Here is a 26,105-nt window from a genome sequence, read left to right as displayed (position 1 = left end):
AAATAAATATGAGCGTTTTTTTTTTTTTTTGAAAGCAAATGTATTGCAACGCTTTAATTATCATACTTATATTACATCATTACTTAATTAAGCTAATTATCACACTTATTAATTAGTTTTGATTGAAATAGTATTAATTTATACAATTAACAGTTAATGCTTCTGATTTAGCATGCTTCCATTTTTAAAGTTCGTGCAACCTTGGACTCCACCCCTTAACAAAATCTTAGCTACGTGCCGTGAATGCTGAACCTCTAGTATTGCTTCTTGAGCAGAGCTATAGAACTGCTTGGTATTCATTACTGAATGCTTGGGACTGCTCTCTAGTGAAACTTGTCAAAATATGTTGAAAAAATTGCACCCTGAAGGTTGACAGAGAATGTTTTATCTTTTTCTCCATTTGGGCCAAAAAGGACCCTAGGGGCAAACTTGCCCCCGTTTGCAGTAACATCGAATGTAAGCAGCACTTCATCCATGTTGAGCTCTTTTCCATTGTTTAACTTCTTCTGTGCAATGACTTTCTTTACAGGGTTGGTACGGGTCATGGAAATCCTGGAAAGTCATGGAAAAAAGATAAACAAATTTCAGACCTGGAGAAGTCATGGAAAATTAATATTTTCATTAAAAGTCATGGAAATTTATTTAAAGTCATGGAAAAATGTCCTGGGTAGTAAGAAAGTAACAATAGCTAAAAGAGCGCTAGAAATATTGAGTAATTAGCAATATTGCATATAAATTGAATGATCTAAAAAACAAACACAAGTTTTGGAATCCAATTTCATCTGTTTCTGAAACAGATGCTCGCTTTTTTTTTGTGATGTGATTTTACTACTGGGGCATCTCTAATTTTGAACTCACCATTATTTTCAGTACTTCTTATATTTTATATTCTGTAGTAGTAGACTTGCACGTTCTTGATTTTGCCACGCCCCCGCAAAAAAGTAATTCAATTGCATCAGAGTTCATTTCAACTACTTGTAAAAAGTTCATTATTAAATTTATCAGTGTTTATCTTAATATGTTGAAGGCTTTAAAATGAAGACTTTAGTAAGGCAATAGAACATAGAAATAGGGGAATTCGAATACTCTAAAACAGTAGTGCCCACCATACAGGTCGCAAAACTGATCCTTTTGGCCAGCTGAAATATCTGGTTTTGAAAAATGAATTTACTGAAAAAAAGTGGCTTTACTTTAATGAATGAATATGCTGTCCAGTTACATGGCTAACTAGATGCACTATTGACATCAAAGGGCAATGTTTTTATGAAGTAAATTTATTATTTTAAACTTAGTGATGACTCATTAAATTTTTGTCCCATTCAATTACTACTCTGCCCTATTTATTAAATATTTATTAGACATTTAAACATGAGTTGTGTTGCATTCACTATATTTTTATTTTACTTGAATTTATGTGATGAAGACAAATAAGAATAATTTATTACTTTCATCAGTATGCACTGATATTTTTTCAGTCACAAGTAAGTGCTCCAATGAGGTAGTGGCACTCACGTAAAAGTTTCTAATACCCATTTCCGAAAAAATTGGCAAGTTTGTCATTAAATAGTACTATTCTCCTCGTGTAACAAGGTCATGAAAATTTTTATGAAGTCATGAAAACGTCTTGGAAAAGTCATGGAATTTTTTCATCCAAATAGAGTATGAACCCTGTCTTTGTCTTCTAAAAACAAAGTTTTTCTCCATCCAATTGTCAGAAAATTGTTCTTATGTGAACAGAATTTTTTTTCTTGGCAGGAACCTATAAGACCAATTAGGTCCACCTTTGAAGTTATGGATGCTTACCTGCCATGCTATCAAATGTGCTTGTATACGAAATCTCACCATTGATACCAACAGTCCTTTTCTCCTTTGCTCAAGAATCCATTTTTCCAAATGTTCACTGAATTTGGCTAATCAACAGTTCCACCTTGCTTAGTCCTTTTACCCTCGAGAAATTCTTCCAATGAAGCTTTGTCATTTCACCATCTTCTAGTGCACCGTTGGTCTAGGTCAAATTCTCGAGCTGCAATGCTATTTCCTTTAACTTCTGTGCTTTGTATTTCAGAAAGCTTAAAACAGCAGTATAATTTTTTCTGCGAGGCATTTCAAATGTTGAATGTAACAGCTGAAATATATTGAAACAAAAACACTGTGAAAGCATGCAAGGAACATGTGTTAATGAGCGAATCTTATTAATGCTGTTGCAACTCAGTGAGTGCAATATACTAATGGAGTAGATGTAAGGGAAGTATTGAATTATGGTCCTTTTGCTTCAATAGCATTTTCACAAGGAGAAGAGGAAAATTTCCGTCATTTTTAAAAAAAATACTTGCATGAGAAACAAATAAGAAATACTGTAGCTGAAATATATTTGTTTAATGTATGAAAGTCGTACCCTAGTCAATATGCGCACCTGTTAAAAAAAAATGGCTTGAAAATGCATGTGAAGTGAACCAAGTTTTTGGTGCATGTATCGTACGTGGCAGCAGCATAATTGAAAGGCTTTTTTGACACATTTGGGGAAATTTAGACGTGTATCAGAACTGTGCGGACTAATTTTTAAAGTTTATTTTAGGCAATATATAACATGAATTTAAAAAGTGCTCGAAACGTTACTTTAACATCGTATAGGCCACATCGGCAAATAAGCTGCAGGCAATAGAATCTAGCTTTTTAAGGCATATAAGCCACAGCTTACCTCTCAGAGAATTCGGTAACACATGTGTTGTTTTCAGGGTGCAGTCTTTCTGCATCTCGCACAAGAATCGATTTGAAGTTTAAAAAAAATCAAATTTCTTTTAATTTTCATCAAAATTTTAGTGTAAAAATATAGCTCTGCTTTATTATCTATAAAATGCTAGGAAATCATTTTGACAACCAGTAAAAAATATAAGCAAAGAGGAAGCAGTTCTTAATAAGTAATCTGGTGATAAACTGATGTTCTTTTAAAAAACATGTTTTTATCCTTAGAGTTGGAAAAAATTAATAAAACAAAAGCATTTTCTTCTAACTAGCAGAATTTCATGATTTTCACACAAAATTGTTCAGTTTTTTTTTTCTTTTTGAGCAATCACATGCTAGAGATAAACAAGATTTATTGCCACTATTTTGGAGATATCCAAGTTCAGGTAATGGTTTAAGTGACTTTGAAAAATCATTGCTGCAAAAACGTGCTAAATGACACATCATATGATAGTTGTTGCTTTAACAGGATTCGTACGCTCCTTCAAAAAACTCCACCAATACTCCTTCATTTAGGAAATTTTTTTGAAGGGCCCTTCAGACTCCGTCATTTTGATTTTAACTCCTTCAAAACTCCTTTCGTTTCAGTTCAAGACTGCATAATCTTCCTCTATGAGAGTAACTTAAAATACTTCGCTCGACAACTTAACTTCTCCACAAGGGCGAAGGTATGAAAGCGATTTCAATGCAGTAATTTCGTATATTTGTTTATTTTTTTTCCATAAAGATGTGATTTACAAGTTGATCATAGAAGTCATAAAAGTTAAGGTGAAAACATTATTAGATAACTAAGAGATTTCATAAGTAAAGTAAAACATGCTTAAATGGTGCTTGGTTATTTTTTCAAGCTTAATGATGATTGATTTTTCCTCCATCACACTCTCAGCGGCAAAAGTCAGTTTGTCTAATTATTGTTTAACTATTTAAAAGTGCTTAAGTGGGTGTAATATGTTAAGTAATAGCATTAACAAAAAACAATTGTTTAGTAAATCGTAGTTATGATATTGTAAAAAGGGTTATCCACAAGTGATGCCATGCCTTGAGGGAAAGATAGGTTCATGAAATTGTGACAAGGGTAGTAGAGAGTGAAGTTCGACATTGTTTAAGGACAGCCCTTTATTACTCCTTCAAAATCTCATTTTACTCCTTCAAACCTCCTCCAGAACTCCTTCATTTTATTTCTGAAATTGAGTACGAACCCTGTTTAAGAGCTGTAAAAGAAATCCGAATCACACCTCTCTGACTGAGCTTTTATAGGAGCAAGAAAAAGAAAAAATAATTACCTAAACTTCACCTATTATCATATTTCTTTTTTTTTTTTTGGTGGTCTCACTCAAAACACAAAAGAAGAAAAGTCTTATGAAAGCTTTTTTTTTTTTTTTTTCAATCTGTTCTTGAGCAGACTCAACCCTCCAAAATTTTTTTGGAATTACTTGACATAAATCTGAAAAGTTTTTCTCCCACTAGTTTGAAGTGAAATTAATCATTTATGTTGAGGGATTTTGTTATTTTTAACTAAACAGCAATTTTCTCCAATGAATAGTGTGACTTTTCAATTAGCATTTCAGTGTCTTCCATTTGTAATATACTTTAAACTTTTGGTTTTATTTGTAAATGCTTCTCTTATGTTACAGGCAATACTTCCCAAAGCTAGCACTAACATACTATTGAAAAAGGATGACTATATAAGAGGTACAGTTCAACCACAGATTGTATGAAATTGGCAAACGTCCAGATAAGACGAGTCTATTTCGATGATTGGGGAAAAGTAAAACTTTGATGTGCATGTTACGTTTATTTAGAGACTTAAATATATCATCCAGATAGGCTCGTCTTATCGGAATGGTTGGGGAAAAGTAAAAGTTTGATGCGCATGTTATGTTTATTTAGAGGCTTAATATATCTGCAAAAGCTGACATCCCTAAAAACTAATATATGCATCCATTTCCGCCTGTAAACTGGATGTTTGCCTGTCCATACAATCCATGTTTAGACAGCATACCAATTTCTTCTTATGTGTTTAATTTATTTTAATTCCATATAAGAGTTGATTTTTGTAGTTCTTGCAGTTTCTGCCTTTGGTATTAGTGTGTTTGCTTTTGCTCACAACTAATAAGAGAAATTAAATTGACAGAACCAGGGGTTTGTTGATATGTATCAGTTGTTTTATATCATGATATATGTTGTTGGATATTCTCGATATTTGATTTTGGGAGTATGAAAAATTTCAAGTCCTAACCCTAATGTACATACATACTGTTTTCTTTTGGTAGCGAACTACAACTACTTTATTACTAATGTAACCACAACTGCAGCTACTTTTTTTACAAAATGTAGCAACTACAAACTACTTTTGAAATGAAATCGCTACCTTGCTACTTTTTAAAAAATAAATAAAAAGCATGTATGCTTAAAGCATCTATGCTTTTTATTTATTTGAGGATTGAACTAAAAAGCTCAAAAAGTGGTTTAAAGTAATAAATTGGCTCATTTGAACATGGAATATTACTAAGAATTATTTATTCTTTCTTTTCTTTACTGAGCCAATTTGTATTCCAAACAATTTTTAGGGTTTTTACAAATATTCGCTGCAAGAAAGGATTTAAAAGTTAAGAAATTCATCCTTCAAATTTTTAACCCTTTCTTGACTGTGAATATTTAATTCAAGAAGTGCAACTTTCTTCATAAAAAACATCAATAAAAAGTGAAGAAATGGTCCCATAGTTTTCTTTTTAACACCATTGGAAATAGCGAAATTTTTTACTCCAGATCCATTTTTACCTATGGTCGGCTAAGCTTTTATCTCTAAAGGAAAAAAAAAGTTACAAGCTTTTTTAAATCGAATATGAAAAAATCTCATCTGCATTCAAGTTGTCAAACATTTTATTTTCCCGTTTCCATGGTTACCCTTTTTGAATCCATTGTTTCTATCTTTCTCACATTAATTTCTTAAACTTATTTTATTTTGTGTTTCCATGGTTACGCTTTTTAAATCCATATCCATCTTTTTCATTTTAATTTCTTAAAACAATTTTAATATCTGTGGTCATTGTGTGGAAGGGAAATTTTGTATGTTTTTGAGCAATCACAATGCTTATTGTTCTTACTTGACAGTTTTGAATTCCTATGATTTTATTTTCCCCCTGCTTCCTTCTGCAGCAGCATCGTTGACCGGCCTCACGATGCTGCTCGCTCCTCTAGCGAAAACCGTCTCCAGGTTGCGTCCATATCCTACACACACACATGCATACATACACACCTACACACACACACACCTACAAGCACACATACACTCACCTACACACACACTCGTGATTGCGAAAAACATAATTTGAATTCCAGATGTCAAAATTCAAATTATTATTTTTTTTCTTTCTTTTATTTAAGCTTGATTGTTGAATATACGTCACTTGACACAATTTTAATTTTCAAGGTAGACCAGGCAATGCAGCTAGTTACGTTAATATATCAACACTCAATCAGTAAAAAAGAAAGAATAAAGAAGAAGTCGATGCCAAACAAACTAATGGCATCAAACAGAATGTATGGCATAAAAATAATGTGTCTAAGGTTTCTTTTTTCAAAAGTAGTTTTTAGAAATCGCTACAAACATTTTTTTTCTTTGTATTGAACTACTTGCTACTCTCTTTTTTTAAAGTAGAAATTACTAAAAAATTCAGCTACTACAGTAGCGTCGCTACTTCCAACCACTGGTTCCAATTAGTTTGGATTTTTGACACTCTACTTAATTAGTATTATTAATATATTACGGAATGTTACTTTTGTTGCTGAAAAATTACATCAGGTTATTGTTCATGAACTCATTCAGTATAGCTTTTAGTTCTGGGTATGTTGAAGTATGTTACATTTTTTTTAAAAAATCAGCAGATTAGTTGGTGAAAATTTGCGGATTCATTATATGATCGACAAGGTGATCATTTCCTGCCGATTTGTTGGTGCATCCCTAATTTATGCATTTAAAATTTGATTTTAATCTGTTTTAAATTTAAAAAAATACAACAGACATGTGATTTTTCAGCATTTTTACTGAATTCAGTACTTTTTGGGAGAGCAAAATACTGTATGCAAAAGAAAATAAGGGACATTGGAAGCTAAATTCAACATGTTCCAGTTAATTTCATGCATCCGATTAAAATATTCTGCTATATAGATACAAGATGACATGGGAGACCTTTCAGGTGTAGTACAATATACTAAGTGTTGTGATACTTCACGCAGCCATGCTATTTCAGTATTTTTTATTCTGTTTGGGTCAAATGTCTGATTATATTAATGGAGAAAAATCGTATTTGAATTTAAGAAATCAATATTTAAAAATTTTTCCAATTGAAAGCATGTTTTTTTTTTAACCCACATTTTCCTCAGAGAGACAAAGGAAGTAGATTTCATTCTTTTGTTTGAAGAGGAATGAAAGTCAAACACCTATTTACACTGCTCGATATTTAAAATGCAACACCAAGAAGGAGTCTTCAGAAATTTATGCAAATTTTAGAGTAGACATACATGACTGAGTTATGTAAATGATGTGAAATGTGCAGCTCTCCGACGCACGTGAAGTAAGATATAAGGGAAGGAACTTGCAGAATGGGCAATATTCGTGTGGTTATTTCTGACTGGAGAATTATGGAAGAAATTTTGTTTTTCGTCTTGGAGGATACGTGTAACACGAGAGAATGCCAGGCCGACGTCAATGAAGGCACTTCCAGCAGATAGACTTTTTTACGAGGGGTATGGTGATCGGACTGGGAAGGCGACATTGGTTGGTACGTCAAATCACAGCTGATACCCACATGGATGCGAGCACGGTGTATCGGCTGTGCCGAAGATGGTTAGAACAACGAAATGTGGCAAGGTGCAGGGGCAGCCAGAGTGACGTCAGAACGTGTAGATCCAAGGGCGCCCATATAGGGGAGCAAGGGGAGGCTTAAACCCCCCTTTTAAATTAGAACTTCCTTGCTTTTAGTACTTTTTTCTTTGCAAAAATGTAAAAATATTTCTTCTCCAGCTATTAATGAACAAGTTATTAAAAATGTCAAATTTTAATGACTCTAATCCGTCCTGAAATCAGTTTGTACGGGGAAAATATCCAGCTAAACCACAGGGAAAATATTTGAGCCCCCCCTTGCAACTTTGCATATGGGCGCCCATGTGTAGATCGGTGCAACCACCGACAAGCTGTAACAGACCTACAAGTCACTTGTTCCTCGATTCTGCAGCAGGTGAAAGATACCCTGAATGTTCCCGTGTCAACCAGAACCATTTCCCGTCGTTTGGTCGCACATGGTCTGCAATCACGGCATCCGCTAAGAAGACTGTCATCGACCCCACGACATAGACAGCAACGTTTAGTATGGTGCCGAACTAGATCGACGTGGATGACAGAATGGCGAAATGGCGTGTTCTCAGATGAATCCCGCTTCTGTTTATCCAGTGATAGTCGCCGCAAACGTGTGTGGCGTCAACATGGAGACAGATCAAATCTGGTGGGACGTTCCACAGTTACTGTGGAACGTCCCACTGCACGACAACGTGGCATAATGGTTTGGTGCTCAATTGTGTACAATTCCATATCACCTCTAGTTCGTATTTAGGGCACTATGAAGGCCCAACGATACTTGGATAATGTGCTGCGACCAGTGGCAATCCCTTACCTTCAAGGGCTACCTAATGCAATTTCTTAGCAGGATAACGCCCAACCACACAGTGCTCGCATCTGCCAACATGCTCTCCAAGGCACACAGATGCTTCCCTGGCCGCCATACTCTCCTGACCTGTCACCAATTGAACATGTGTGGGATGTGATTGGACGCCATTTGCAGACCCTGTCCCTGCCTCGTTCAGAAAACGAACTGTGGCAAATGGTTGAAAGGGAATGGAGAGCCATCTCTCTGGACACCATCCACACCCTTATTGACTCTATGCCTAGATGTGTTTCTTCGTGTATCACTGTCCGCGATGGTCCTACATCCTACTGAGCCGACCCGTTCTCGCTCTGTATTCTGCCTATTATTTTGAAATTAAAATCATTTATTATTCCTTGCTGTCTCTGTCTTTTTTCCATATTTCATCATTTTCAGACCACTCCTTCTTGGTGTTGCATTTTCAATGTCGAGCAGTGTATTTAAAGCGTTGTAAAATACAAAGCTATTGCATATTTTTGAAGGAAAAAAACCCTGAAGAAAGATAAATTTTTTGACTCTTTCTAGATGTGTTAACTAAAGTAAAATTTCATGAAAATCTTTGTTTGAAGTCTTTTAAAAATTTTAAATTTATTATTATTATTTTTTTCAATACATTTTGCCCCAAAACCAAAGTTATTCTGTTTGAACCTTACCATTTTATTGAAGTAATCAGGGAAAAGATTTGATAATTTCCAAGGGTGCTCATATGCAAAATTTTAAGGGGGAGGGGCTCAGATATTTTCCTCATAGAAACTGATTTCAGTACAGATTAGAGTTATAAAAAGTACTAAAAGCAAGGAAGTTCTAATTTCAAAGAGGGGGGTGGGGAGCGGGTGAGCGGGGCTTGAGCCCACACTTGCCTACTCCCCTCCCCCCTCCTATATGGGCGCCCTTGATAATTTCTAGGAATTTTAGACAAGCTAAGAAATTTAATCTCAATGTTGTTGTTTTTACATCTTTTGTTAGGATCTTTTAAACCTTTGTTTTTGATATTTTAGCTGGTGTAACAGGATTTGATCCGACTCTACAGCTTTCTGTTAGTGTAAATAAAAAGGACTTTGAAGACTTAAGCATCGAACTGGTGAGTGTGAGATTTCACTTTTCACATTTCTAGGGGAAACCTAGATCTGTTAATGCTTGTGGTTTACTGGCACAATTCATTGTTATATTTTACTTAACAAATTGAGAAATAGCTGTTTAATTCCTGAACTGCATCTATTCCTTGCTCCCAATAAATCAAGGTTTGCTTTTTCCTATGCCAATTACTCCAGCATTAATATACAATCGTCTTTACTAATAATATTGCTGAATGTCCGGATCTCCGTCAAGATGTCTGTGACTCACATAGCGCCTAGACTTTAAGCCTAGACCGCTTGACCGATTTTCATGAAATTTGGCACAAAATTTGTTTGTAGCATGGGGGTGTGCACCTCAAAGCAAGGCCGTATCCAGAAATATTTTTCGGGAGGGGCCCGGAGTCGCACATTGCCCTAACACACACATATATATATATACATATCGACATACATGCATGCATAAAAATATTTAATGTAGAACATCCTTTTTGTCTCAATTTTTTATAGTTTGCACTGTTTTGACTGTGACTGTTGTTATTTTTATTTTAATTTCTTAATATTTTTTTATTTACCTTGTGGTAAGGATAACAGGAGATAGTCCCTTTAAGTCGGATGTAGAATATCCATAATTTCAGGGGGTCCGTTAGTTTCTCCCCCGAAAATTTTGTTTGCAAAATGGATATAAAAATTGAGGCCTTATATGGGGGTAATTGAGACTTCAAAAATATGATAAAAAATAGGCAAACAAAGTCTTTTAAAAGTTATGCATTCTTTTGCAAATCAAGATCAATCAAAATAAAAATTGTTTGCTCTACAAATCATTGACATTAATTGACAGAGAGGAAAAACGAGAGAGGAGAAAAGAGAAGCACATTGCCTTTTGCTCATATCAGCTTTTAGTGTAATGTGTTTATGATCACTTCCCCAGCACCCTGCCCCCCTCCCTTTTCATCAAATGCCCCGCAGTATAAAAATTGTATAAAATGGTTTAATAGAAATGGCATAGATATTCAGAAAATAAGAACGAAAGTAACATTCTGGCCATTTTTTACAATTCATGCTTTATTTTCTTGATAAAAGATAAAATTGAAGAAGGAACTGAATTTAAAGGAATTCAGGCCCCCTCTGGATACGGCCCTGCCTCAAAGCAATTTTTCAGAAACCAGAGTTCGTACACTTCGGGAAAACCTGGAATCATCAAAAAAAATGTCACAGGTCAAAAAGTCGGGGAATTTTCCAATTTTTTCCCATGGAGTTTTGCTCTATGAGATCTAATCTTCATTTTTATCAATGTTTCCTAAGAAAAAATTGTGAAAATTTTGAGGCAAAATGACGCTAGCAATAAAAAAAGTGGTGACCCAAAAAAACTTCTGCAGCCACCATTTTTGACCCTCAATAGTTCCCAAAAAAAAAAAAAAATATTCCTTGGGTGAACAGGAATTATGCACACACTCAATAGGGAAGGTGATAATTTACATCTTCAGAAGCTCAAGCCTGAAGATGGGAGGGTTGATTGGAAAAAATAGTTTTTTGGATTGGAAAGTCTTTTCAGCTACGTGTGAAACATAGTTGCCAGTTTTGGTCATTCACAAAATGGAAGTAGACACGATCCTTAAATGCCTTTCCAAAATCAAAGCAGAATTAGATGTTTTCTTTAATTGCAAATTAATGAAAATAACACAAAATGTGCTGCAAATTGTTCTTTTTTTAAAATTTTATTATTATTATTATTTTAAGTAATTTTCTTGAGAAATGAAAAATTTTGCTCTTAAAACTTAATCTTACCTTTAGTGCCTTGGACGCGAATGTGCTAAAAACTTTTTAATTGAATTGTAGTTTCATGAAAATTTATTTATTTTTTAAAAAATTTTTCATGCTAAAAATTTAAAAATATTTCCTTTTTTTTGACCATAGCTGCCATATTTGGTCATTCCCAAGATAGAAGTTACACAGGACTTTTTAAGTGCCTAAGTTTTCGAAAGCGGCATTGGATGTTTATTGCAATGCAAACTATTAAAAACAACACAAAATGTGCCTTTTTTCTGTATAATTATTATTTTCTGGAAAAATGCAAAATTTTATCTTCGGAACATTTTTTTATTCTAATTGATTTAGACGCTTATGTGCTATGACCTGACTATTTTGTCTCAATTGTAGTTTTTTAAGGATTATTATTTTTTTATAACTACTTTTCTGCTACAAATTCAAAAATCTACTTATTATCTTAAATTTTTTACTTAGTTGCCATATTTGGTCATTTACACGATAGACGTGGACGTAGATTTCAAAAAACAGAATTGGATGTCTATCTCAATGTAAACTATTAAAAGTAACTAAAATCTGCAAAAAAATTGTGAATGTTTAAAAATTAATTTTCTAGAGTAGAAAAATTTTAATTTTAGTGTAAGCATCCTTTTAATGTGCAAAAGGAAACAAAATGATGATTTATAGCATTGGCCTATGATCAGCGGATGTTGATTTTTGTTATTTTGCATTCTATGGTATGCCGATCAATGCAACAAGTTAATCATATTTATACAAAAAAATAGCTTTGTATTTTGCTCAATATTTTTTGTGTTATAATACAGGGTGTCCGCCAGTATTGGGCATTAATCAAATATTTTTTCAATTGCCTTGTTAATTGATTGAAAAAGTAATTGCAATTAAACTATTAATTGTACTTTGCAATTAATTTGATTGGATTAATGTACGTTAATCGCTTTTCACGATTAATATAATTGCAATTAATTTTTTAAATTGTTTTATGAAACAATTAAAACTAACAATTGACTTAATGTATCAATAGGTACAGTGCAAGGTACAGAGTTCAAAGTATTATTCGATTTCGTATTTTCGTTCGGTGCTGATTGCTCGCTCGCCACCTGAAAAATTCTCGTCTTGGCAAGTTTTTTCCACACGTAAATGTTTGTGTTTTAATTAAGTGTTTTGAGTTTGCAAATCATTGTTTTATATAGTTTAACCTGTAACAGAGGAGGTGAGAAAGAAGGGCATAACAGGGGACATAAGATCTCAGAGACCGCTCTGTTTTAATTTTTTTTTTAATCGTGTAATTAAGATGCATTTCTGTAATTTCCCTCAGATGTTCTTTTCACTTTTACTAGTACGGGAAAAAAATATATTTTTGAATTTTTAATTGAAATATACCTTTTTTGAGGAAATTTTGCTGGAGCCATAAGATTTTTTGAGAAAAGTCATATGCTGCAGTCAATAATTTATTGCTCGTAATAAAGTTACTGTTGTGCATTGGTATTTCATTTATTCCTAACATGTGTATTTCAATAGTTAGATAGTAATATGGTAACCATCTGGCATCCACGTCCCAGGTAGACCTGCCGCCTGTAGAATATATTATACAAAACCATTATTTATTTTAAGAGTTAGTTTTAAATAAAATTCACAGAACAATTGACAATTGTTAATTGTAATTTTTCACAATTACAGTTGATCAATTGTTAGTTGTGGTTACGTTTACCAATTAATCAATTGTTAATCTTTAATTGTCAATGCAATTAAAATTGCTCAAGTCTGGTGTCCGCGCATATGGAAAGTCAGGGAGAGTCAAGGATAGTCATGGATTTCGACAATGATCGAAAATGGTCATGAAAAATCATAATTTTCTGCAAAAAATGCTCAAAAGTCTTGAAAACTGACATCTGTTCATGGATTTTGGGTTCAAGAACATGCATATTTATCGAATTCTACAAATTCGGTGCAAAATTTACGCATATTAGGGCCATTTCTTACGCCTTCAACTCTCAGTCCCGAGTTTTCACACATTTCAAAATCCAATTGCATCCGCTTCTATAACACTCGCTCGTTTTTCTTTGCGATGTTATTCTACCATTTGGACATCTATAATTTTGTGTTTAGCACTATTTTATTCTCCTTATGTGTCTAATTGTGCAGTTGTGAACGTGTATATTTCTAATTTTGCCACTCTCATGCGATTCAAAAATTTTAAGTCATTTGCATCAGAGTTGATTGAATAGACTCATAAAGATTATCATAAATTTCATCAGTGTCTTAAGTTAATGAACATTTTAGAAAATAAAATTGGTTGAATTAATTAACAATGTTTAGGACATCGATAAAATACAGAAGTCAGGGAATTTTCAATCGGGAATTGTTTCAATAGCAGTAGCCTGTTTTAAAACTTTGGCGGTAGTATATCTGGTATTATCTGGTAAGTTAATTATTAAGTAGTTTTTCGCTGTTTACCAGCAGTTTCACATTATTATTGCTGCATGTTTGAAGCTGCTTATTTTGAAAAATCATTTTACAATTAAAACTTTTTTTCAGTATTTTTAGTGGTTGAGAAATTATTGTGTATCACATCAGATTTTTCTGACAAAAAATAATGAATTTGTTTTCATGTAAATTCTTACCAATGTAAAAACTTTGGATGACTTATTGGAATCCAAAAACTATTTCCAAAGTTTTAGATTTATAAATGTATGTGTCCTTAGTAGCAAAATAATTAAATTGAAACTCTTAATTATTTCACAAGTATCACTAGTCACTGTTACATAAATTGGTTTTTAGTTATAATAGTAGCTGAGCTCGTTACATTTCACTTTAATTTGAATTTTTATAAACATGTCCAAAGCATAGGTCGGATGGTTGCAATTTAATTTTCACAAAGCGCACATTTAGATATTCTTGTGAAAAATTAATGTTTTGTTCTGGTAAAAATTGCATACCGTGAGTCATGGAAAATTACCGAGCGGAAGTCAGGGAAAGTCATGGATCTCAAAACTCAAAATGAGCAGGTACCTGTGTGTACAGTAGACCCTCGTTTTACGTGAGTTTATTTTACGCGGTTTCGATTATATGCGGCTTAAGATTTGACACTTTTGTTTTATATTACGTGGATCAATTTCGGTTTTGAGCGGATGCGGTAATGCAAACAAATAACATTTTCCCCTGTTTCAAAATCCGAACTCCTAAAGATTGCTGATTACATGTAATAAACTGCATTTTGGCGTGCTGATAATCGAGCTTGGGTCACTGGAGACATTTTATGTGATTGGTTCCAGAGCTCTTTCCAGAAATAAAGTTATTAAACTCACACAGTTCAGAACTTACTGGAAGAAGAGCTTTTAGGTGTAACAAAGGAGGCAAAAACCAACAAGGATACTGACATCAGTGACACACAACTAAAAAGTCTCTACAGCTAGTAGTTTTTTAGTTTTACCTAAAATTTTAATTTCAGCATGTTTTTGAAGTAAATTCAAAGCAGCTTTAATGTTACTTTCCATTTTACTGAATAACACAATGTCATCAAGATATAAGAGTAAAATCACATTATCAGTATAATAAACACAATTACATGATAAAAATTTATGAAAACCAATTTTAAGCAGTATATTTTCAATTTCATAAAACCACAAACGACCACTTTGGTGCAGCCCGTATATAGCTTTATTCAATTTACACACAATTTTCTTTTCCCTTTTCAATAAAACCTGGGGGTTGTTTCATGTAAATTACCTCATCAATAGGAGCATATAGGCATGCACTTTTGATGTCATATTGGATATGTACCCAATTTTCCCTTGATACCAATAAAGAAAAAGCAAATGGTGCTAAAGCAGACTACTGGGCAGAAGGTCAGATCAAAATCTAGTCCCCTCACTTCATTCATTCCTTAAGCGACTAATTTATTTTTATAAACCTCCCCATTTTCTCCTTTCTTTAAATTATCTACATCCGATAGGATTAACTTTTTTCGGTAATTCAACTAAATTCCACACATTTCTTTTTCGCATAGTGCTTATTTCAATTTCCATTGATTTATGCCATCCCCCCTTTTATTAGATTTTAATGACTGTCTATTTGTTCTAGGGAGTTGAATTTCTGTGTCTAGTCAAGACACATGAATTAAAATTTTAGATTGATTTGAAATTTCACCCTGAAAATCATCATTGCCTTTAAAATTAAATATAATTCCGGATCTTAATCTATGTTTTCGCAAAGACAATGTTTTTAAACTTCATTCAACGATCTTAATCTTTTATTATTCCCCTTTTCAAAATGATATACGTTATTTCTTGAACCATCAGGTCTTGGGATAAATTTTCGAATCCAACTCGCTGCCCGCATTGGTTTGCAAATAGAATCATCTCCCTCTTTATCTGAACTTTCCACGTCCCCCCCCCCCTCAGAGCTACTTTCAACATTTGAATCTCTGTAGCGATTTAAATCTTTGTTTTCTTCCTCCTGAGGCGAAAGAGGCCAGAAAAGGGTATTTTCTTTTTCGCTGGTTTCTTGCTCAGAGCTAAATTTGTGTCTTGAAAAAAGAATTCTCTTTGAAAGGTACGTTGATTCTTTCAATGACTTTATCTTCGTCTGGAAGATAAATGCGGAATCCTTTACAATTGAACGTGTATCCGATTAAAACACCTTTTTCAACTTTTACGTTTAGTTTCTTTCTTAATATCCGCGGAATACCAGTAAAACAGGTTGCTCCGAATGGTTTTAAATGTCTTACTAATGGTTTTCTTCTCCCATAAAGTTCAAATGGAGTCTTTTCTTGATTTGAGTGACAAATTCTTTTCCATGTGTAGACAAAATACAACATCGCGTCGGGCCAAAAATTGTTTGGCAAACCACTTTCTTTTAACAAAACACGTGTACTATTTGCTACTGTACGGTTAAAATTCTCAATTCATCCATTTTGCTCTGGTGTGTACACATTTGTGAGTTTATGTTGAATACCCCAGGGTTCGTACGCTCCTTCAAAACTCTTACAGTACTCCTTCATTCAGGAAATTTTCCTGAAGGGCCCTTCAAACTCCTTCATTTTGGTTTTAATTCCTTCAAAACTTCTTTTTTTGTTCAAGACTACATAATTTTTCTCTATGATAGTGACTTAAAATACTTCGATCGACAACTTAACATCGTCACTAGGGCAAAGGTATATTTACAATTTTGATGTAGTAATTTCGTATATTTATTAAGATGTGATTTACAAATTGAGCATAGGAGTCATAAAGGTTGAAGGTGAAAATATTATTAGATGACTAAGACATTTCATAAGTGAAGTAAAACATGCTTAAATGGTGCTTAGCTATTTTTTCAAGTTTTATAACTATTGCTTTTCCCTCCACCACACTCTCAGCAGCAAAAGTCAGTTTGTCTAATTATTATTTAAATATTTAAAAATACATAAGTAGATGTACTATATTAACCCGCTCGGGACAAACGACGCATGATTGCGTCCGCGGCGGCTGCTCTTCCCGTCCGAATCACACTTATTTGCGTTAAGGGGGAAGGTACTCAAGAATCCCAGCGACGCTTTTGTGCGACTCGGTTTCCCGTAGAAATGTTAACTATCAGATGGCGTTACTTATCCATGTTCCGTCCAGATACGGTCCAGTCCCGGTCTAGAACATTAGTATTTCTCTCTCTGAAGTCAGAATGGGGTCCATCAAGTGTCTGGTGATTTATTGGATTTCGTGAAAAAATATATAAACATGTACTAGCAAGTGAAAAGGGAAACGCATACTCATTTTGAAATGGATGTTTCTAGTTTCGATTCCATTTATAATGGGATTTCAGGAGAGATATTCTAGAAAGAGGTTTTACTTTTAGATTCATTTGTGTAGCCATGATGAGCACGTGATCTTTACGAGGAGGAAATATCTAAATTTATGACTGATCCATCTATGGGTCTTTTGAACGACATTGAAAAACTATAAATTATTTTTATTTTAGTTCTTCATACAGTAGATGTTTTCTAAAATTATACGCTGAAAAAGAAGGCAAAGAATTTAGACGGAGATGTGTCGTTTGCTCGAAGCAGAATAGCAAGCAGACTTAACACTACCTTTGAGTGTAAAATGCGCAATGTGCATTGCTCAGAGCTTTGAAATTTTTCATGCGGCTTTAAAATATGAATTGTTACAATATTCTTCAAGTATTTCATAAAAATTAAGCGCAAATATTTTTCCTGTTTTGTGCAAAATATATTGTCTAATTTTAATAATCTTAATTACAGTAAAAAACAATATATTTTGTATTTTTTTTATTGTTCATTAAGTTTTTTTGTTATGATTGAAATTGTGACACACGTATTTTATCATATATTAGAAAATGGTTTCGTTTCTACGTGAAGTGTATGTTTTATTCATTGTTACGTAATGCGTACTTTCCGAAACTGAGAATTAGGCTTAGCGGGAGAAATTGCCCCGGCCTGTACGCACAATCCGCGTGTAACAGCTGTCGTCCTGAGGGAGCGACGGCTTCGGCGAGCTGCTGTCCCGAACGGGTTAAGCAATTGTGTTAAAGAAAACGATTGTTTAGTAAATCACAGTTCTGACACTGTAAAAAGTGTAGGGCTGAAGGAAGCATTTCCGTCCTCGGAAATATGTAGCAGAGTAGTAGTTTAAATAAGCACATGACGAACAAAGTCCAGAAGAAAAAATATCCTTTTATTTTAGCAGAGCTAATTCTTAGACAATGTATTTTACTTACATTTAATCCAGTTCAACAGAAACATTAAACATAAAACATTATTCTGAAACGAACAACATCTCGTCAAAAATGGCTAAAAACTCATTTCGAATTACTTTAGAATAGATGCATCTACACGAAATAACATTCCAATATAATTACGCCATTTTCATCTGAACTGGATAGGACGACACAAACGTGCACACAGCACACACAAGAAAAGTATCGGAGAGAGAGCAAGCTCTCAAACCTGCAGCATTAAATACCGTGAAACCACATGGTGGAACAACCAACAGTCAAAATTTCAATCGCTTATGCAAAATAACAAGCACTGTTGCCATTCACGAAAACTTTAGAAAAACATCACGGTTATCACATGCAGGATCTAACCAAAACCCAATCCAGTTCAGATGAGTGAATCGCCCGAATGACGTCACTACCGATTCCATGTTGTTTACATCGGAGCAATTTGTTCGAACACGATCTACGATCTCTGCATGGGGCAAAAACGTATTTTAGAAGAAATAGCAATGGGTTATTTCTTTTTTTTATATTTATCTAAATGAAAATTTGACTAAAATACTAACAAGCGGCCCCATTTTTGCCACATGCAGAACCAAAAGTTACACATAAATATTCACATTAATTTCAAAAAAATTCCACTATGTTCACATATTGATAATAAATCAAACTATATGAATTTCAAAAAGTTTACATGCCGAAAAATTTTCAAACTCGTACAAATATAAATTTAGATCATATTTCCCCCAAAAATGATATCACAAAAATTTCTAAGTTGCATTTTAGTATATGACTTTGTCAAGGCATCAGCTAAATTTAGTTTTGAATTCACATATACTAATTTAAATAGTTTTTCATTTATCAAATTTCTCAAAAAATGATATTTAATGTCAATGTGTTTACTCCTCTGATTCTGTATAGGATTCTTAGAAAAATCCATTGCAGCAATGTTATCACAAAATATATCACAATTTTTCAAATTTAAACCCAATTTTTCATTATTCAAGATTCTCATAATCCAAATAAATTCTTTAGCTGCTTCTCAGCCTCCATTGTAGAAAGAGCAATACATTTATGCTTAAATATCTTCCACAAAATAGGAGTGTTATCTAACAGTATAATGTATCCCCTTATTGAAACCCTATCATCTCTGTTTGCTGCCCAATCAGAATCTGAATAACATTTGAGATTCAAATCCGAAACATTTAATAAATTCAATTTGAAATTTTTAGTATACAGAACATATCCAAGAAGACGGAGCAAATCATGCCAATGTTTCATTCCAGGATCAGATTGAAATTGTGAGAAAATGTTTAATGCATATGTTATGTCAGGACGAGATCTATTTGCCAAATAGGCCAAACAACCAATTAAATTTCTATACAGTAAAGATTTACATTCTTCCTGCTCTGACACACAATTAGGAGAATCAATTTTAGAATAAATTACACCATTTGTAATAGGAAGGTATATAAAATGTCATTTTATAGGAACTAGAATACATCTCAACAATTTTATCAGTATATAATGTTTGATGAATATGCCAATTCCCATTAATATTTTCAAATTCAACCCCCAACAGTTTTCTTATCTCTCCAAAAATTTTCAAATCAAAATAATTTCTCAAAACATTCACTAATCAGATTTCGACCTACCAAAAAGTATGATGTCATCAACATAAAACAGAAGAATAACCTTATTTTCATAAATATAACAACAATTACACCAGTCTATACTAGAAAAATTCAGTTTCAACAAAGTTTCATGGAATTCAAAATACCACATCCTACCACTCTGATGCAAACCATACAGAGCTTTCTTTAATAGACAAACTTTTTCAGGCTCCTGTATATAACCACTAGGTTGTTTCATATAGACATCAGTATCCAATTTGGCATACAAATAAGCATCATTAATATCCACATGCAGGTGACACCATTTGAAAGAACACACAAAAATGCAGAAAAACAATCTGATAATAGAAAAATCAAGGATAGGACTAAAAACATCTTCAAACAACTCTCCACATTCTTAGAGAAAACCTTGTGCACACAAGCGCACTTTGAATTTAACTATATTTCCTAGGTGATCTTCTTTAACAGTGTATACCCACCGATTTCCCAAAATTTTAACATTATCAGGTGGATCTACCAACACCCAGACCCCGCGATTGTGCATTGTCTGAATTTCCTGATTATTTCTCTTTTAAATTTTTACCCGAAAAATCAAAATAAGATTTATCAACTTCAATATTATTTTCATTACAAAATTTAATTACATCATTTATAGAACACAAACTAATTTTTGACCCCTCTACTCTGTAATAAATATCAGTTCGATCTCCTGACGGTCTAGGAACAGCTTCACAAGTTCAAACAATCTCAGAACATGGCGTTAATCCACTACTAGGTTCTCCACTAGAATGTTCATCCACCTCCTGACCGTCAACTTCCTGTTCTGACTTGGCAGGATAGTCATCATAATCATCAAAATTATCAGGTAAATATTTCACAGTTTCTGGACAACTTAACCCGGTACCCAGTACAACATCTGCCCCTTTAGTTCCCTCATCGAAACTGACATTAGAAGTTTCAAAAATTCTATTTTCATCCTCCAGCCAGATACGATAACCCCTGGTAATCTGAGCATACCCAACAAGAATTCCTGGTTTCGACATATCATCTAATTTTTTTCTTTTCTGAGCTGGAACACCCAACAAAAACTAGAGAGCAAGAAATGCGAAAATGTTTAACAGAGGATTTTTTCTCAAAAAAAAGTTCAAATGGGGTACGATCATTCCCATGACATGATCTATTCCAAACATATGTGAAACAAACTGCAGCTTTCCCCCAGAATTTTCCTGGCAAATTACTTTCCTTAAGAAGTGCACGTACTCCCCCTCATTAATGTCTGCATATATCTCTCACTCACTCCATTCATTTCTGGAGAATGCGGATTAGTTTTCTCGTGTCATATACCATGTTTACTAAAAAAAATGTCAAAAAGTTCAGTACAAAATTCACCTCCCCCATCTGTACGAATTGCTTTAATTTTCAAACCCAAAAGTCTTTCATTACGAGTAAAAAATCTTAGAAAAGCTTTAAAGACATCAGACTTTCTCTTTGAAGGATATACAGTTACATGTCTAGAGTAGTCATCTATCACACTCAAAAAATATTTATTACCCGCATTAGATAAAGTAGGAACTTCTCCGACATCCATATGTAGGAGTTCAAGAGGTTTAGAAGATCTTATGGCCCCAATCGGTTTAAAACAAATACGTCTTGCTTTAGAAAATTTACAAATATTACAACAGTCTATATTTTTATGTAATTCAGGCACCCCCCTGACACTATTATTTTTACTTGTCTTTTGAATGTATTCATAATTGATATGACAGTATCTCTTATGCCATAAATCTTCTGATGATAATTTATTAACTTGTCCAGAAATATTACACATTTCATAATGTTTCGTAATTAAATATCTACTAGGTTTGAAAAAATACAAGTTCACATCATGCCTACGCTTTGCATTAAAAAGTAAATTCCAATTATTATCCAAAATTTTAAGAATACTATTACTTCCAACAAATTTATTACCCTCTTCCTCTAGCTTTGACAATGACAATAAATTTCTACAAATATTTGGATTGTTCAAAACATTATTCAAAATTATTTCTCTATGTTTACCATTACTTTTGACTAAAAATTTAACAGTACCAATCCCTTGTATAGGGTTATACATTTTCAAATTACTTACAGGCCGAAAATCAGAAAATAAACTCTTATCTTTCAAAAAGTGAGAAGTTGCACCCGAATAAGCAACCCAAGAATTGTCCGAGTCAGAGGAAGTAGTATTATAGACTTCAAAATCATTTACTTCAGCTAAACTATTTTGCTGAACATTAAAATGCACTTGAGGATGATTTTTAGAATTAAATTCAGATTTCAATTTAAAACATGAATTTTTCTTATGCCCAAATATACCGCAATAATTACATTTACCATTAAACTTTTTCTTTTTGATAACAAAGTTCCCTTGAGAATTTTTAAAAGGGTGGGTCTTACCAACTTGTTGACGCGGCTGAACAGACTCAAAATCTGGAACCTGTCCCACAAAAGCAGAAGGAGTGTTAGTTGATACAGATATATCTATCAGTCTATTTGCTTCTAATAACAGTTCTTGTTCAATCTTAATTGGAGTAAAGTCCACATCAGACCAACGGTAAATTTGTGGTACAATTGTTGCGAATTCCACGGGTAAACTTCTAATGAATTGGAAACCAATGTAGAGATCTGAAACAGCATGGCCTACTTCATGAAGTTTGGATACAGCAGCTTTTACTCGACAAATGAAGAGTCCTATAGCTTCACCCTCACGATATTTAACTCCAAAAAAGGCATCAAGGAGCGTTATCAACCAAACTCTGGTATCCGGTTCAAAATATTCGCAGAGGATGCTCCAAGCTTGCTTTCCATCAGTAGTACTTTCGAATGGTCGAAATTCTTCAGATACAAATTGATAAATAATGGTATATGCACGGGGTTTCTTCAATTTCAATTCGGACAGTTCACGAACGATAAAGTAGTATCATCTAATTTCTTGTCCGCTTCTGTACCATCAACAATAAATTCCCAACTGCCAGAATGCATAAGGGATAACTTGAATATTTTTCTTCCATGAATTCCAGTTCATGCTTGTTAACATCGGGATTCCAGATAACTCCATTTTCTTCGGACTTTCAAAAAGGCAAAATTTTCAATTTTTCTTCAAATTTAATAATTAATCTTCAGGTTATATATATATATATATATATATATATATATATATGGCCAAATGACCTGGTAGTCTGGGAGCCCTGGGCCCATAACCACTTGTAGGGCTAAAGGAAGCATTTCAGTCCTCGGAAATATGTAGCAGAGTAGTAGTTTAAATAAGCACATGACGAACAAAGTCCAGAAGAAAAAATATCCTTTTATTTTAGCAGAGCTAATTCTTAGACAATGTATTTTACTTACATTTTAATCCAGTTCAACAGAAACTTTAAACATAAAACATTATACTGAAACGAACAACATCTCGTCAAAAATGGCTAAAAACTTATTTCGAATCACTTTAGAATAGATGCATCTACACGAAATAACATTCCAATATAATTAAGCCATTTTCATCTGAACTGGATAGGACGACACAAACGTGCACACAGCACACACAAGTAAAATATGGGAGAGAGAGCAAGCTCTCAAACCTGCAGCATTAAATACCGTGAAACCACATGGTGGAACAACCAACAGTCAAAATTTCAATCGCTTATGCAAAGTAACAAGCACTGTTACCACTGACGAAAACTTTAGAAAAACATCACGGTTATCACATGCAGAAACTAACCAAAACCCAATCCAGTTCAGATGAGTGAATCGCCCGAATGACGTCACTACCGATTCAATGTTGTTTATATCGGAGCAATTTGTCCGAACACGATCTGCGATCTTTGCATGGGGCAAAAACGTATTTTAGAAGAAATAACAATGGGTTATTTCTTTCTTTTTTTTTTAATTTACCCAAATGAAAATTTGACTAAAATACTAACAAAAAGGGTCATTCATATTTGTTGTCATAACTTGAGGGGGAGCTGGGTTCATGAAATTGTGACAAGGGTAAGAGAAAGAGTGATAAAAAGTGACATCAAACAGTTGTTACAACACTATGTTATGACATGTGACAAGGAGTAGTAAGGTAAAATGTGGCATTTTGTGACAAAGGGGAAGGGGGTCAAATACGATGAATAAAAGTGCAACACCATTTAAGGACAGCCCATTAGTACTCTTTCAAAATCGCATTTTACTCCTTCAAAACTCCTCCAAAAATCCTTCATTTTATTTCTGAAATTGAGTACGAACCCTGTACCCATATCCTGACAAAACCGATCTAGTTCCTGATTTACAAATTCCTTCCCGTTATCAGATCTGATACCCTGACAACCTTTTTGCCAATAAATCTTTCGGCTCTCAGAATATGTTGTTTTACAATTCCCGGAACCTGACTTTTTGACTTAATAGGATATAATGAACACCTTTTGGAATAGTCGTCAATAACAGAAAGAAAATAATTTTCTCCGTTTCTACCCTCTACTTCATATTTTCCCCAAGTGTCCATAAATGCAATAGTTGTAATGGCTGGGTACTTCTTACTCTATCAATTGACTTGAAACTAACTCGTTTAAATATTCCTAATTTACAAACAGCACAGTTTAATTTAACGTGTTTAAACTTAGGTAGGCCACGAACAGCTGAAAGATTACTAGTTTTACGAATACTTTCAGTGTTTACGTGTTTACTGCGTTTATGGCAAGTTTCTATGTCACTTTGATAGCATTCAACAGAAAGTACTTTATTTACCTGACTAGAACTAGGAGAATTTTTAGACTTCTTACAGTTAACATTGTAGACACCATTATTGAGTTTAGCTTTAAAAATTAATCCCTGTTAGTCGGATACCTCCACGAAACCTCCCCCACCTTTAAATTTTGCACCACCTTGGTCAAACTTGGTGCCAGATAAAATATTTTGTCTCAGACGGGGAGAATACATAACAGCCGTGTTTACATCATTTAGGGGTTCAAATGTCCTGAACCAGTTCGTATTTGAGGAACAGTGATTTGATGCGGCAGTGTCGATCCTTTATCCTGGGTTTGGCTAAGATTTGCCTCTGACAAGAAATACGTAGGATTCTCACATCTGTTATTTGAAGGTGATCGGCGACACTATTGGGTCATTCCACACAGATTTAACGGATGAGTACGCTCGACCATTTTTAATTTTTTTGAAACTCATATCCCAAAAAGATGCATATGAATGATGTTTAAAACCACTTTTATTTTTTCTCTAACCTTAACCCTTGATTTTTTTTAGAGGTCATCAAAAGTCATTTTCGCAGTCAAAAATGGGACTTTTAGACCTTTGCATTTTGGCCAAAATCTATTTGAATTACATTTATGACAGTTAATTTTACGCTTTGATGTTAAAGTGCATAAGATGATAGTCTCACACACTGAGTAATGTAGCTATAACTTAATAATTAAAATAATGGCAGCTGGCCAAAGTTCAAGGTCAAATGTAAAATTTTTGCTCATTTCAAAGGGTCATAACTCACTTAGGGGATAAAAACACAAAGTGAAATATAGGAAAAACTAATTACTGAAGTCACACTAATGGAAAAATATAGCTGTAATTGTGTGTTTGTTTACCCTTTATAAATTACAGCCCTTCAAAATCAGAAAATTGAGAAAAATGACATTTTTAGACCCCTGTAAACCAAAAGAGGATGGAATTAAAATTAAAATTTCTTGGCCAATTGGATATTCCATTGAAGTGCTATACATGTTATATATATTGTTTTGTGTATTTGGTTTGTAAAAAAGATACAGGTCTTTGAAATTGAGCAATTTTGCTAGATAATTTATGCACTAAAACAGAAATAAAAAGTGTGAAAACTTTATTGCACTTTCTTAAATGGCCTTTATAATATATTATACTGGAAAACGATATTTTAAGTATAAAAATAATTATTTCAATTTGATAACTTAGAAATATTTGGACATAAATGAGTAGTTCATACATGATTGACAGCTTATGTAGTTCATTTATAGACTATCTACACACAAATTTTCAATTCATACAAACATACACTCTGTACATTAACTTATGTAACTTGCCTAAACACGTGCAAAAGCATTATCTACATAGTTGAAAGGAAAAAAAAAAGGTGCGTTTTTCATTTCTTGCTTCAGTGTAGTTTTGAGAAAATGAACTCACACAGTAGAACTATAGTTCTGGTGGTGACACAGCATGTGGCGTACTGAAATACTTTACTCAAATACACAACAAAAATAGAAAGAACTTTCTTAATATATGTAATCACGAAACGGTGTTAACTTGAGAGCTGAATGGGATTTCTATGCAATATCACACGGTAATGGACATTGTAACAGAATCAGAAGAACCGTAAATAGAATTGATACTACTAAAACTAGCTTGCAAAGAACTACTAGAAGTCACACTTTAATTCCTACAGAAATGCATACCTT

General features: G+C 33.6%; 1 protein-coding gene across 3 annotated transcripts in view; it reads left to right on the top strand.

The window, feature by feature from the left end:
- Nucleotides 1-26,105, top strand: part of LOC129235200 (uncharacterized) — a 138,446-nt gene that overhangs the window by 64,120 nt on the left and 48,221 nt on the right. For all 3 annotated transcript variants that reach the window (XM_054868907.1, XM_054868905.1, XM_054868906.1), the window contains 2 exons: nucleotides 4,377-4,434; nucleotides 9,443-9,525. In XM_054868907.1, coding sequence (XP_054724882.1) covers nucleotides 4,377-4,434; nucleotides 9,443-9,525 — 141 coding nt within the window. The remainder of the gene's footprint in view (nucleotides 1-4,376; nucleotides 4,435-9,442; nucleotides 9,526-26,105) is intronic.

Source organism: Uloborus diversus, chromosome 2, assembly GCF_026930045.1.
Source record: "Uloborus diversus isolate 005 chromosome 2, Udiv.v.3.1, whole genome shotgun sequence".
In the NCBI taxonomy this organism is placed as follows: Eukaryota; Metazoa; Arthropoda; class Arachnida; order Araneae; family Uloboridae; genus Uloborus; species Uloborus diversus.
This window is presented reverse-complemented; position numbering and strand designations above follow the sequence as displayed.